The sequence below is a fragment of the Lacerta agilis genome, chromosome 8 (genome assembly GCF_009819535.1).
Source record: "Lacerta agilis isolate rLacAgi1 chromosome 8, rLacAgi1.pri, whole genome shotgun sequence".
Taxonomy (NCBI): Eukaryota; Metazoa; Chordata; class Lepidosauria; order Squamata; family Lacertidae; genus Lacerta; species Lacerta agilis.
In genome coordinates this window covers 79,460,886-79,475,521 of record NC_046319.1, presented here as the reverse complement: position 1 = coordinate 79,475,521, position 14,636 = coordinate 79,460,886, and the positions used below count along the sequence as shown (strand labels likewise).

Here is a 14,636-nt window from a genome sequence, read left to right as displayed (position 1 = left end):
AAAATCTCTCACTGCCTCCATTTCTTCCCCTTCTATTTGCCAGGAGGTGATGGGACCAGTGGCCATGATCTTAGTTTTTTTGATGTTGAGCTTCAGGCCATATTTTGCGCTCCCTCCTTCCACCCTCACTAAAAGGTTCTTTAATTCCTCCTCTCTTTCTGCCATCAAGGTTGTGTCATCAGCATATCTGAGGTTGTTGATAGCTGCTTCTAAATGGTGTTATTACCCTCCCTTCTTTCCTACATGGCATTTTTGTACTTGAGGCCTGAGGAGGAGGCAGGCGAGGAATGATTCTGCAAGAAAGATAGGTCCTCCCAAAAAAACAAAGGAGGTTGTATCCGACAGGGTCATTCCACCCCACCCCCCCGACCCCAAGGCTTTGTGCTTGCTTACTCTCCTACTGAAGTTTTACTGACCATTTTATTGTTTTATTCTTTTTGAAAGCTGCTTTGAGGGTTCCTTTTTTTTAACAATCAGGCAATATTTAAATTTGTGTGAAATGAATAAAAAAATTAAGATAATATCAGAACAAGCAATATCTCTCCACTGATTGGGGCTTGTCCCTCCTCCGCTTTCCCTGTGGATAGCTGGAAATATAGGCCAAAGGCCTCTCTTGCAAGACTTCTCAGTGTGTGTGTGTGTGTGTGTGTGTGCGCACGCACAAACACCCCAGTGGCAAGACATCCAGCAGGAAAACCATTGGAAGCTGGATGAGATTTGCCCCTGTGGGCTGATCCAGCAGGCTCTTGTGTCTCTCTATGTGTCCCCTTTGTGAGCTGAAGCAAGCTAAGAGGAGACTCATTTTATTGCAAGAGAACATTCCTTTATTCCCCTACCTGGGCAGTGGGGTGGGTGGAGTGCAGGAACACACCTGGCAGGCTCAGACAGCAGCACCTTGCCCACCCCCACCCCACTTTTGGGCAACTGACAGCCGAATGCAAGGATACATCCAAATTGCACATTAACTCATGTTTACAAAAAAAGTCTTTTTTTAAAAACAAAACTATCAACCATTACACACCACAGCTCTTCTAGCTCCCCCCTCCCTAGTTTAATCAATAAAAATTCATTTAAACCATTAGAGATCCCACACAGCTGCTGCCTTATCTGGTAACAGGTGCATGGGAGAGCACCACATCCCCTAAATCGTGCGGGTCGCAGAATTCTCTCTAGGGCAGCTGGGGACACAGAAGGCACCTCAGAGCACAGGAAGCGTCTCTGGGTTGCGTGCCAATCAGAAGCCAACACAAGGGGTACTCCAACTGGCAGTGCATGCTGGGATACAGAGTTTTCGGTCAAGTGCAAGAGTGGCCTGGGCTACGTCGCAGGCCACCCTCCGTCCACCTCTGCCCCAATACCCCCAACAGCTCCCAGGTCATGTTGGCTGGGGACAAGTCACTCACTCAACCCGCAGGCCAGGCTGGACTCCTGTTCCCCAACAGAACAAGCGAGGCTCCGTCTCCCCCAAAGCAGGCTTCCTTCTTCACGTGCATAAATGGGCGAGCACCTGCAGACTTGCCTCTCGGACAAAGCTGCCACCCTCTGGGTGCTGGCAGGAGGATGGGCTGCAAAGGGCAGACCCACCTTCCTGCTTACTGAGTGTCTTCTGTCCTGCCAGCTTCCCCCACCATTAAACTGGAGGGGAGGTGGGGCAGGAAGGAACCAGCCAGGAGGGCCCCTCAAGCATTTCCACCTCTACTGCCATTGCCCAAGACTCTCAGGCGTACCACATCACAATGGCCCATTTTCATTTTCCAAATATATATTGTGGGGGTGCCAGCTGGCGTGGGCAGCATCCTATGGAACTCAGACATGGGGCACTAGCAGAGACCAAGAGCAGCAGGAGCCCAGAGGAGAGAGGTGGCAGGCCTCTCCTGCTGCTGTAGGGCAGAAGCCTCTGAAAGGGGGAACCAAGCTCACACGGAAGCCACAGGGCAGGTGAGGCGGCATACGGCTGCCCTGGATGCTGCCCTCCCATCCAACTCCGCCCTAGCTTTGCCAAACAGCAATGCGGGTGCCCATTGGGGTTGATGGACAAGCAGAGCAAGGAGATGGAAAAACCAAGCCCGGAGTCTGACTTCAGATTTAGCCAGGGTCTAGATTGTGCATCTGATTCGGCTCAACGAAGGCCCGAAACTCTGACTCTGGGAAGGAGACCTGGCACTCTCTTCTCCCTTCCCAGCTGAACAGCGCTGCTTCAGGAGGCTTGGGCAGGAGAGCCAGCCCAGTGAGGGACTCTTGACACATGAAACCATCTCCTTCCCCCACAAGAACCTCGTTTCACATGCCGCAGCCAGGCCAGGAGAAATTCCTCTCCTGCTCAAAGGAGAGAGATGGAACCCAAAGAGGAGCCGGCCAGAATTTTCCTCCTCCTCCTGGCAGGAGACAAAACTCAGCACTGGGACCCCGCTGGCCGACTGTGCGATCCCAGTGTCCAGCAAGAGGAAATTTCTGGTCAGCTTTTCAGTTGCAGTTCCTGAGATACAGGATACAGGAAAGCAGCAGGTAAATGCTTGGGAAAGACGGAAAAGAAAGCACGGGAGTGGGATGGGGTGGGGAAGGGATCTACTGCCTCTTGCAAGCTCTTTTACGGGGCCCTCAAGGCACCTACTTCCTAGGAGAGAGCAAGGACCTGCAGAGGGGAAACAACAGAGACAGAGAAAGGAGGGTTCAGTGCAACGTGACCTCTCGCGCCCGCTGGGAGCCCTCACCCCGACCCCAGGAATGCTCCATTGGGTGGGTGCCTCCAGCACTGGCATCCACTGCCTTTGAGGTGGGCCGTGCAGCCGCGCAAGACACCCCAGTTCTGCTCCTGCCCCACAGACCTGCGGAAACAGCTGGGAGAACTGACGCCGAGCTTCACAGAAGCCGTCCTCCGCCTGGAGGCCGCGCAAGAGCCCGCTTGTGTTGCAGATGGGGGTAGAGAGGGGGCGCCAACTTCAAGCTGTCCAAAGAGGGTCTCCCGCGCACATGCAGGCGAAGGGTGCCCAGCTCACACCGCCTTCCTGCCCAACCGCTTAAAGACGCTGACGGTGCCCGTGTTGTCCATCTGGGCGCTGGGGCCCTCCGTGGTGCTGCTTACCTTCGCGCTGCCCAAAGTTCTCTTGATGGTGACCCGGAACTCAGACTCTGGCTTGCTCCTGGAGCTGGTGACCTGGCTGTCCTGGGCCTCGGCAGGCAGGGGGCGCTTGCCCAGTCTCTTGGCCATGCCGCCTTGTGGCGGGGGCGGCTCGGCCGCCTTCTCCTTCTTTTCCGCCAGGCTCTTGCTCCCGAGCCGCTGTTGGGCAGGGGCGGCAGTGGCTGTTGGCTGGGGCTCGGAACTGGTGGCTTTAGCTTTGACCGTCGCCCTGGCGGCCTTGGCCCTCTCCTTGGGCCTGGAGGGCTTAAAGAATTTCTTCAGCACCCCGGCGTACTGCAAGACGGAGCTGTCGTCGTCGCTCTCCACTGCTTTGTCCTCCTCGGCCTCCTGCATGTCCCCCAGGCGGCTGAAGACTCCCGTGGGCTGCGAAGACACCGGAGCGGCTCAATGAGGGTGGGGGTGGCAAACACAGCAGAGCGGCTGGGGGCCCCACCCTCACCCCACCCTCAGGGGCCTTTGCTAGGCCCTGCAAGATGGGCAGTGCACTCCCTGGGGGCTGGTGGAATTGTCCAGGAGGGGGGCACTAAGTGGCATGGGGGCAGCAGAGGAGCTCCGGAGGCGGTGATTTAAGACGCCTGCTAAGTGGCTTTAAACCAGACCCTGGGAAACTAGCCTCACTTCGTCAAGGCCGCCGATCACAGGAGGAAACTACTCAACAGCTGAAGCAGTTACTAAATGTGCTAAATGACTACCTGACTTTGAAAAGCTGCCACCCTCATCCAGTTCATCTGTTTTGTTTTGAATTAATTAAACTCTATAGTCGAAACAAAATAGAAAATTCTTTCCAGTAGCACCTTAGAGACCAACTGAGTTTGTTCTTGGTATGAGCTTTCGTGTGCATTCACACTTCTTCAGATACACTGAAACAGAAGTCACCAGATTCTTAAATATAGTAAGGATCCTTATATATAAAAGAAAGAATTTTCTATTTTGTTTCGACTATAGCAGACCAACACGGCTACCCACCTGTAACTTCAACTCTATAGTTTCAGATAGAATTTCAATAGATGTGCAATTGTTGCTTTTCCAATTTCATTGTGATTACCTTCCTTAGTGGGTCGTGGCAACAGCCCCGCCTGACCAAAATCCCACCTCCCACGTCAGAAGAGCTCTAGCACCACCCTGAACGCCTTGGCTGGGCCAGGAAGTGGAAGTCCACCTCTACTCCCCCAACCATACGTGTTTAATCTCTGCCTTGCCAACCGGGCCCCCTTTGTGGGACCCGAGGCAAGGGGAGCGGGGGAAGGTTCAAAAGACCGAGTCCCCGGAGCAAGCAGGTCCCACCCTTTCGCTCTCACCTTGCTTCCTGTGGTTGTGTCCACGCTGGTCTCTGCGCCCAGCCGGTCAAACACAGAGGTTCTCTGTAGCCCTGTCAATAACAAGGTAGCAGCGGAAAGAAGCCACACAGAGTTAAAACGAGAGGAGGGCTTTTCAAAGGAGCAACAGGGGCCAAATGTTTATTTCATAGCATGCATATAAGTATGTGTTTCACCCAAAAAAGCTTTTGAAGCAGCAAACAAGATTAAATAACATATATTTTTAATGCCGGTGTGCAGCACCCAAATTATTTCCAAATACTCCTTTCCCCAGCCTGATGGCATCAATCTCTGGAAGTCACACCATACCAGAAGTCCTTGCCCCTGCAGGTTAGGGAACACTGCCCATAGTGCATAAGAAACAATTTTGCACCCCGGAAGCCTGTGTTCCCCCACTCCACCCCACCCACGCCAAGACTGCAAAACCTTTGCCGTGTGGCAGTCTCACAAGCGGCTGCACCTGTCTGTGTGTGATGGGATGTTAGTTCTGGCCAGTAATGTGGAACAAGGAAGCTGGACTTTGCAAAGAGTCACAATTGAAAACAAAATTAGGAAGAGCTGGCTGGCTGGCTGGGCGGCGGCAGCAGGCGGCTGGCGGCTGGGAGGGCAAAGCGAATTTTGGCTGCTGGCTGAACCTGCTTAAGTTTGCCTCTTTTATTTGGGCTGTGCTTTAATTCGGCACGTTCGTTTTACCTTGGTTCTGAATTTGCTCTTCAAGTGCAGGGCTTGGTTTCATTCACCTAAGTACCGATATACTGTCCTCTTGCAAAATGTCAGGGCCATAAAGGTACAGTAACAAGAACCCTTTGAAAGCTGTACAGAGCCATAAAGCGAATGGCTGGCCATTCAAGGAAATGTTAAGCAACTGCAAAGGCCGGCTGGCCATTATAGAAAGAAAATAGCAGAAGGGCAAGAACTCAGGCCACAGAAGTGAAGTAATAGTGGATAGTGGTTCAAATGATACAAATGTTTCAAATAATCTCTTCTGTAGATGGAAATAATAATAATAATAATAATAATAATAATAATAATAATAATAATAATAACAACAACAATAATAATAATAATTTATGCCCCGCCCATCTGGCTGGGTTTCCCCAGCCACTCTGGGCGGCTTCCAACAAAATGTTAAAATACAATAATCTATTAAACATTAAAAGCTTCCCTAAACAGGGCTGCTTTCAGATGTCTCCTAAAAGTCTGGTAGTTGGTCTTTGACATCTGATGGGAGGGCGTTCCACAGGGTGGGTGCCACTACCGAGAAGGCCCTCTGCCTGGTTCCCTGTAACTTGGCTTCTCGCAGCGAGGGAACGGTCAGAAGGCCCTCGGAGCTGGACCTCAGTTTCCGGGCAGAAGGATGGGGGTGGAGACGATCCTTCAGGTATACAGGACCGAGGCCGTTTAGGGCTTTAAAGGTCAACACCAACACTTTGAATTGTGCTCGGAAACGTAGAAGAAAATTTATACAAGTTTATACGTCAGATAAATCTACCAGTACACGTTGACTCTAAGACTATCTGCTGAAGAAGAATTTTCGAAACAGGGCCCTGTCCTGGTGTATATACTTCATCTGACGTATAAACTTCTATAAATAAATCCATCTACAGAAGAGATTATTTGAAACATTTGTATCGTTTGAACCACTATCCAGTAGTATTTTACTTCTGTGGCCTGAGTTCTTGCCCTTCTACTATTTTCGGGTGAGCTTCAATCAAGAACTCCCAACTTCTTTAGCCATTATAAAAAGAAGCCTACAAGAGATTCCAGAAAGTTCAAAGCAAGGGTGCCTGCCGCATCTCTGCCAGAAGCGTGTTCCGCAACGTGGGACCGGCGACACTCAACACCAGTTTCGCAGTGGAGGCCACCTGGGACTTTGCACCGCAATGGAAAATTAAGAGTACTCCTCCAGATGTTCCAGTTACAGGTAGGTAGCCATGTTGGTCTGCCATAGTCAAAACAAAATAAAAAATAATAATAAATCCTTCCAGTAGCACCTTCCAAGTAAGTTTGTTCTTGGTATTAGCTTTCATGTGCATGGTATCTGAAGAAGTGTGCATGCACACAAAAGCTCATACCAAGAAAAAACATAGTTGGTCTCTAAGGTGCTACTGGAAGGATTATTTTTTACCTCCAGATGAGTTAAGGTGGCAATGGACCTGCCCCCATTTCCCAGCTTTAAAGGAAGCTGGCCGGCCTTCAGCCCCGCTCCCCAGGGGAAGTGGCCCAGGTACCTTTTGCTGCCTGCTGCTGCTGCTCCAGGATCTTCTTGGTCCTGGGGGTGGTTCCCTTGGGCATGTGGACAATGTACTTCCCTTCCATCTCTGCCGTGACGCGGCGCCGCTTCACTGGGAGCGTGGAGTTCTCGGCCTCCGGACTGCAGAGAGCTGTGGCAGCAGGAAGAGGATGGGACAATGGCCAGCTCACGCCTGCCTTGAGTCCAGAGGCCTCTGGCTGGGCGACTCAAGGATGGGCATTCAGAGCCAACGGCAATACCCATGGGGGAAATCTGACCACTAGTGGGGAGCAGAGAGCCACGCCTGGCAGAACTAGGGCTGGAAGAATTTTGAAACAGATTTTTCTCCACAATTCCCCAAAGGCTTCAATTTTGCAGATTCCAAAAAAAAAATCTCACACACACACCTACCTGCTTTGGCATTCTTTGCTGCCATTTTATTGGAGACCGTGATGGAGATTTTGGAGGTGCTGGTGTCGGGTCTTCGGACCGGGGTGGAAGGTGGTGAATCTCGGCTCAGGCTGTTTGCAATCATCCGGGTGGCAGCTGCAGGAACATCATCATGAATAGAAGTTACACATCACTTTATGTGCCAAAATCCTTAAGCGGTTTTACGTATAACACAGAAAGATATTTAGGGGGGAAAGGGGATATACGACGTTTTAAAACCAAAAACACAAAAAACACATCAGTAAAAGCAGAGAAGCCTTCAACAAAACATTCAGATGAATATCAACAAATAATGAAATAATGAAGCTGTGTAAGCTCGGGAATGGGTGCTTAGATACTGGTAGACATGTCTTCAGGAGGGTGGGGAAGGCAGGGGGTATCTAATTTTTAAATTTTAATTAAATTTATTATTTTATTTTAAAATTATCATGCCTTTCCATAATGCACATATATTTAAAGAAACCAGCAACATGTAATTGAAAACAGGATTTGCAAGAGCAGCAAGAAAGAGCCAAGAATTGTTTGAAAATGCCTGAAAGAACAAAAATGTTTTTATTCGACATGAAAGGACAGCAGCTACAGCGAAGATCAAAATACACAGCCGCAAAGAATGGAGGCAGGGGCAACCAAGGAAGGACCTGCCCTGTGTCTCAGCAACATCGCCCAAAAGACCCAATGAACAAAATGAAAGGTCCAGGAGAACTACACTGCATGGACCAGTGGAGCTGGCGTTGCTTGATGTGAACAGACACTATTAGCATCCTGGGGTTGCCCAGGTGAGCTCAGAAAGGAGCAGCCAACTTCATGCAGTGAGAAGAGCAGGGGCCTTGGCACGGAGAGGGAGGAGGGAGAGACAGACAGACCGAGAGAGGAGGAAAGACCTGGCCTTCTCCTCCATCTGTGGCCAACCACTCGCGTTACTCACCGCTGTTGGCATTCCGACGGAGTTCAGACTGCAGGGTGGGTTGGCTGGAAGCCACCGATTCTGTAGCAGCCTTGCACATTTCCTAGGGACAGAGGGAACACTGTAACATTCATGTGGACTCCATTCTTCTAACTTGTCAAGTCACGTTTTCCACTAGGGCATGGTCTGCAGGACCAGATGCTGCATTTAAAGCCCTATGTGGCTTAGGACCCTCGTACTTACGGGACCGCATCTTCTGGTATGCCCCACAGAGGACCTTAAGGTCCACAAATAACAGTATCTTAAGGGTCCCGGGCCCAAAAGAAGCCAGATTATCCTCCACAAGGGCCAGGGCTTTTTCAGTGTTGGCTCCGACCTGGTGGAATGCTCTGTCCCACGAGACTAGGGCCCTGCGGGACCTGACCTCCTTCCGCAGGGCCTGTAAGACAGTTATTCCACCTGGCATTTAATCTAGCCTGATCCCCTATTCCTTTTCCCCTTTCCTTTCTTCTGAAGAAACCCTTCTGGGTCCCCACATTAAAATTCCTCTCTGGTCTCCCTACTGGCCTAGCATGACTAACCTCGCCAGTTAACCCTGGGGATCCCACTGATGTTTGTTTTTATGCTGTTTTTAAGTTGTTTTATTCATTGTCTTATATTTGTTGTTAGCCGCCCTGAGCCCAGTTTTTGGATCAGGAAGGGTGGGGTAGAAATAAAAATTTATTATTATTATGTTGTTGTTGTTGTTGTTGTTGTTGTTGCCATTTGCCAGGCATTCCTGTGATAAACTTAGATAGGATCTTTCTCTCTTTGATCCCCAAACCCTAGTAAACAACAAGGGTTCTGGTGTCAGGATGTTAATTCTCACCTCCCTGCTATCTCCTGCTTTATGATTTCCTGTATATGCCATGTATCCCGTGCTTTGATGTGTAGGAATGTGGTAGCCATGTAGGTGAAAAGGCTCAGCTTCCTGTTTCCCCCATGAAATCTTTGTTACCTGGGCCATCTCACGTGGGACTCCTGGGGATGTGCTGGATTAATTTGTTTGGTTCGTTTGAATCCTGTAACGATTTCCCTTTGTGTAATAAAATACCCTGGGTGGGAGTGCAGGGGACGTCTCTTCCTCTCACTCACTCTCAGAGCTTGCTGGTCAAGCGCTGCCTCTCTGCCTCTCATTCTCGCTTGCACACCACAATGCCATAGTGAGGGGCAGATGGAGAGGGTTCCCCTAGCAAAGTCACGGTCTCCCCACAAATGCACCAGGTTCAGGAATGCCCCCCCCCAAAAGAACCCTTTTGCAGGAAGGTAGAAGGAAGAGGAAAGCTATCCAGGTTGGAGATATGCATCACACCAGGTGATTAAACTCCTGGGTGAGGAGTGAAGCACTGCAGATGCTTCACCTACAGATCTGGCCTGGGAGTCATGCAGGGTGTTATGGGGCATTCAGACCCTTAAGCAGGACTTTTATCATTCTCTGAATGCTCCACTGGGCAGCTCAGGTCCTTTGCTTCACTTTCCGAGAGATATCAGCAAAGAGCACTGAAATCCTTGCACCTCCCCTGATGGCAAGAAGTGTTTAAGAGTGGAACAATGTCCACCTGTCAGGGATACTAGAGTTGTGATCCCTGCACTGCAAGGGGTTGGACTGGATGACCCTTGGGGTCCCTTCCAACTCTACAATTCTAGGATTCTCCCCTGCACTGGGCAAAGGCTATCGTGTAGCCCACACAATCGCTGGTTGCTCATGACAGCCCCCTAGCTTGCAGGGATGCTCACCATATCCTTCTAGGTTGAAGTTATGCAACTTCATATACAGATATACAAGCTAGGTGCCAAATGGCTCCTTTAAACCAGGGTTACAGTTGCTAAAACAGAATGCCTAGTTGCCATTTTGGGGCCAGGTGGCTCAAAAGTCGTATTTTTCCAGACGACTTTTTGGTTTCCGAAATCCGTTTAGATTGTGCAAATAAAATATAATGGATAGTATTCTACAGGATGTGCTGCTAGTGCAGGGGTCGGCAACCTAAGGCCCATGGGCCACAAGCGGCCCATGGGGGTCGTTTAACCGGCCCATGAACCCCCGCCACCTGCTCAGCCAGCTCCTGTGCACTGCGCTAAACTGGCACGGAGGAGAATGGGGACCGCCTTCTATGACGCTGGCCAGTTTCCCATTGCCTGCAGGAAGCTCCTGCAGCCAATGGGAAGCTGCGCACGCCTCCTCCATGCTGGATATAGCATTTGCGCACACACTCCGGCCCACCATGATGTCTGCGGGACAGTGAACAGGCCCAAGCCACAAAAACTTTGCCGACCCCTATGCTAGTGTGTGAAAACAGTCCAGATCCGAGGATCCCCAGGCACGCACCTCCAGGTGTTGGAGACACCAGGCAGCATCCTGGTGCTCGGGCATCTTCACTTGGGTACAAGTGGCCAATAGCCAGGTGCAAAATGCACCTGGCGAATTTCAAACACCATTGTAGATCCAAAGATCCCACCCAGAATGCCAGAGGGTTACCAGCCAGCTAGAAGCCAATATCACAGCCGTTTAATGCAAAGCATGTGGGTTAAATTGCTAGCCGCTTCCTGGGAGAACCCACCTGCCTGTACACGACTTTGGCATGCTTGAGGATGGCAATGATATCTCCGACGATGGTGATGCCCAGCTCGTTCATGATCTCCTTGTTGAGGTCCATCAGCATGTTCTTCTGGATCCTGCAGGGGACAAGGACTGCGGTGGTGAGTCACGTACCATAGGGTGTGGTACCACAAGCAGAATTAAAAATACTTGGCCTTTGTTCCAAGAAACAAAGAATATATTGTTTTGTTTTTCTCGAGAGAGGTAAATATCTGAAAAATAATCTTGGGCCACGTAATGCATGCTGTTTGGTATTTTAAGATTTAAACAAGCCAACACGTGACAGCTGTGTGCAGGAAACAATGCAATGTTCCTGGCCTAAACCACACTCCCACAAACTCCACACCAGGGATCCTTTCTGCCATGTAACTCCTTTGTTTGGACCACGTCTGCTGGGTGGTTAAAAAAGCAGCTGGTGGCTTTAGTATCTGCCACTGAGCACGGATCCCCACCCCTCACCCCTCGTTATACAGTGGTACCTCTGGTTGCAAACTTAATTCGTTCCGGAGGTCCGTTCTTAAGCTGAAACCGTTCTTATCCTGAGGCTAACGAGACCTCCTGCTGTGCGCGTGCCTCCAGCGTGCTAATTCCATTCGCATCCTGGGGCAAAGTTCGCAACCAGGAGCAGCTACTTCTGGGTTAGCGGAGTACGTAACCCGAAGCGTTCGTAACCAGTGGTACCACTGTATGGAAGGCAGGGATGGCAGGTCTCCCCTGCAGCATAGTTGTCAACCTTTCCCTTTTTTGCGGGATATTCCCTTATTACAGCATTGGGAAACAGCAAGGAGGGTTGACAGCTATGCTGCAGTGGGATCCATGAGATACTTTCTAGGGATCACAGATTTCCTTGCACATGAGCACCTGAAATCCCACTCTCCCAGACTGCTGCAGAAGCACAGGAAACAGAACAGCGAGATGTTCCACAGAGGCTCCATCTCTCAACAGCCTCACCTATTATCCACAAACATGACGGCGTAGTTGACAGCAGGCCCCGGGGGGATCCCAGCTTCTTTGAAGAACTGAATCCACTCTGACGTTGCTGAAAGACAGAGAAGATTATGTCAGAAGCAAAGCGACAGGTTGGGAGAAAGTGCTCTTGTGCGTGGATCCTGCTTGTGGGATTCCCAGAATAGGCATCTGGTCGGCCGCAGTGAAAACAGGGCGCTGGACCAAAGAGCCACTGTCCTGATCCAGCAGGCTATTCTTGTGCTCTTATCTCCCTGGTCTCTGTCTGACCACCATGCTGTCACTCAAGCGCCTCTTCCCAGCTGGCCTCAGACTCACATTCTCCACATTTGCAGCTGCTGCTGCCACCCATCTGGGGTTCAGCCAGGCGCCTTGCACAGAACAAAGGGATTTGGCTGCCCTGCTTCTGCCGCTACCCCTTCCCTTCCTCCCTCCCTCCCTCAAACCGCTCTTGCGTTTGGCTTTGCTCTGGCTCCCTTCGATAGACATACCGGGGTTAAAGGGGAGGGGGGGGTGTCAGGCCAACTTACCCATCATGACAGACACCATGGTGCCAAGCCAAGGGCAGCGACGCCCGGTCAGCCGGAGGAGACCTGCAGGGAAGGCAACACCCCAAGTGAAGCAGCTGAGGCCGCCCAGCGGCATTCCAAGGGCAGGACTCAGGGAGCCAGAATAGGCAGCAGCAACACGCACCCAGGACAGCCGCCTTGGACCCACACCGGTGCTGTTTGGGAACTCCTGCTGCCAGGGGTGCCAACGTGAATAAAATATTGGGGGGAGGGACAGGGCAGCCCCTCCCAGCAGAAATGATGGCACGGCAAGGCTCACCCATACTATTTGAATGGCGATGCCCATCAACTGGGGCGGGGCAGCCCCCTCTTATTATTATTATTATTATTATTATTATTTATACCCCGCCCATCAGGCTGGGTTTCCCCAGCCACTCTGGGCGGCTCCCAACAGAAAATTAAAAGCACAATAAAAAGTCAAACATTAAAAAAGTTCCCTAAACAAATATCTTATTGGGCGGAGAGAAGGGACCTCAGCCCCAGGGAATCTTAGGGGTGGAAGAGGGGACTGGAGACGCGGGCGCAGGAGTCAGGGGCCGGTGGAAGAGGCAGTTGGACAAGGGAGCTGCACTGGGGTCTCCTCCTGTTTGCTAAGCAGTCGCTCCAACCGCTGAGCCTCGAGGGCCCTTTCAAGACAGCGCGGGGGGGGGGGCAGAGGATTCTTTTTCTCCCACCCACCCCCATGGAAGACGCCCCCTTTCTGGCTCCTCGACCGGGCTGCGCTTCTTGAGGGTCCAGGGGGGGGAGGCCTCCCCCATGCCCCCCTCTGCCCCTTCCCTTCCCTTCCCTTCCCCCCACCCCACCCCACCCCACTCACGGGAGCAGCTTCACTCTCGGGGAATGGGGGGGGGGGGAGAGAAGTCTCCGGACCTCGCGCCCCTCCGTGTGTGGGGTGGGGGGGTCGTGAGTGGGGGGGGGGAGATCCCTCTCCTCCCCTTCTTTCCCCTCCCTCACCGGCCTCGGAGGCTCCTCTCGGCTCCTGGGCGACGTTGCGGAGGAAGTCTCTCTCCCTCCCGCCTTCCTCGCGCTCACTTCCGGCCCGGGAGGCCACAGAGACCGGATGCCTCGCCTGCCCGCCTTTCCTAGAGGGGCTCCGAGGGTGTTCGCCAGCGGCCCCTGGCGGCCGGAGGGAAGGAAGCAAGCGCGGCTTGCTTTTGGGTGCAGCTTCTGGGCGGCTTCGCGTATCTGCGTCCTCCCCCTCCCACAACAACAACCCTGCAGGGTAGGTCAGGCCGAGAAAAGAAGGCAGTCATTGGCCGCCGGGGTCACACCCAGGGATTCGAACCTTGGTCTGCCACATCCCAGTCCAGCCTCTCCAGAAACCCCAGTCTCGCCCCTTCTAAGGTTGAGCAATAATCCCATGATGACGACGCAATAGAGATCACGAGGCACGCGCTGCAACGACGAGTGCAGATCTCCAGGTGTTGCTTTTCCGTTAGATCTTCTATGCCCTTTTTTGGAGCACTCCGATGTCAGCACCGCCAGGGGGTTGGGCTAGATGACCCCCATGGACCCCTTCCCACTCTGCGATTAGATGAGCGGCTTAAGGTGTGCTTTGAGCGTGAAGTTCCATTTTGTAGAGAACAGAATTTGCACCCCTTTTCAGTGAGCCTCCTGCTTGGCAGGGGGTTGGACTGGATGGCCCTTGTGGTCTCTTCCAACTCTAGGATTCTAAGTTTTGCTCTGCAGCACCCGGTGGGTCCAATTTAGGGCGCTGGAGGCTGCAGGGACCCTGCTGCTGCAGGAGGAGGATTCGACCCCCAGACCACTACTGTACATCACCAGCTAAAGCCCACCCCCCTCCACATCCTAATCTGCAACAGGGGTGGGAATGCTTTGCATTGGGGTGGAGAGAGCACCTCTCTCAACTCCCCCTGGCCATGCGATACAGTATAGGGAAATAAAATAAAAAATTCCTTCCAATAGCACCTTAGAGACCAACTAAGTTTGTTCTTGGTATGAGCTTTCGTGTGCATGCACGCTTCTTCAGATTATCCAACTAAGAGACCAACTAAGTACAAACTTAGTTGGTCTCTAAGGTGCTACTGCAAGGAATTTTTAATTTTTAATTTTGTTTTGACTGGCAGACCAACACGGCTACCTACCTGTAACTGGAAGTACAGGGGAAATTACTACGCAGGAAGCATTTGCAGTAGGTCATGCAAAAGGTATTATTATTATTATTATTATTATTATTATTATTCATGAGCTCAATGGCAACAGCATTGTGTGCCCTATGCCTTCCAGCCGGTCACACAGCAATCACGAGACCACAGCAAATTGGAACATTATCCTTTAATTGACCAAAGGTCTGTACTGAAGACAGCAAAAATCCAGGCTATCACCCCACTGCCCGGTTGACAGTCCCTAAGACACATGTCTAGACCCCTGCAGGATGGATCCCTCCACAGAGACAGTGGGAAA

The 14,636-nt window shown here is 51.6% G+C and overlaps 1 protein-coding gene across 3 annotated transcripts; it reads right to left on the bottom strand.

The window, feature by feature from the left end:
- Positions 1-2,568: 2,568 nt before the first annotated feature.
- C8H19orf47 (chromosome 8 C19orf47 homolog) lies at positions 2,569-13,249 on the bottom strand. Of its 3 annotated transcripts, XM_033158511.1 has the most exons (10): positions 13,167-13,249; positions 12,174-12,236; positions 11,629-11,716; positions 10,640-10,754; positions 8,064-8,145; positions 7,100-7,234; positions 6,687-6,839; positions 4,438-4,508; positions 3,083-3,502; positions 2,569-2,632 (listed from the first exon to the last, which is right to left on the bottom strand). In XM_033158511.1, the coding sequence occupies exons 2-10, from the start codon at positions 12,190-12,192 to the stop codon at positions 2,615-2,617; spliced, it is 1,101 nt and encodes a 366-aa protein (XP_033014402.1). In that variant the 5' UTR covers positions 12,193-12,236; positions 13,167-13,249; the 3' UTR covers positions 2,569-2,614. The 3 variants fall into 3 exon arrangements, with proteins under 3 accessions (XP_033014402.1, XP_033014401.1, XP_033014403.1); XM_033158510.1 differs by having other exon boundaries at positions 2,569-3,502; XM_033158512.1 differs by lacking the exon at positions 6,687-6,839 and having other exon boundaries at positions 2,569-3,502.
- Between the last annotated feature and the right edge of the window lie 1,387 nt (positions 13,250-14,636).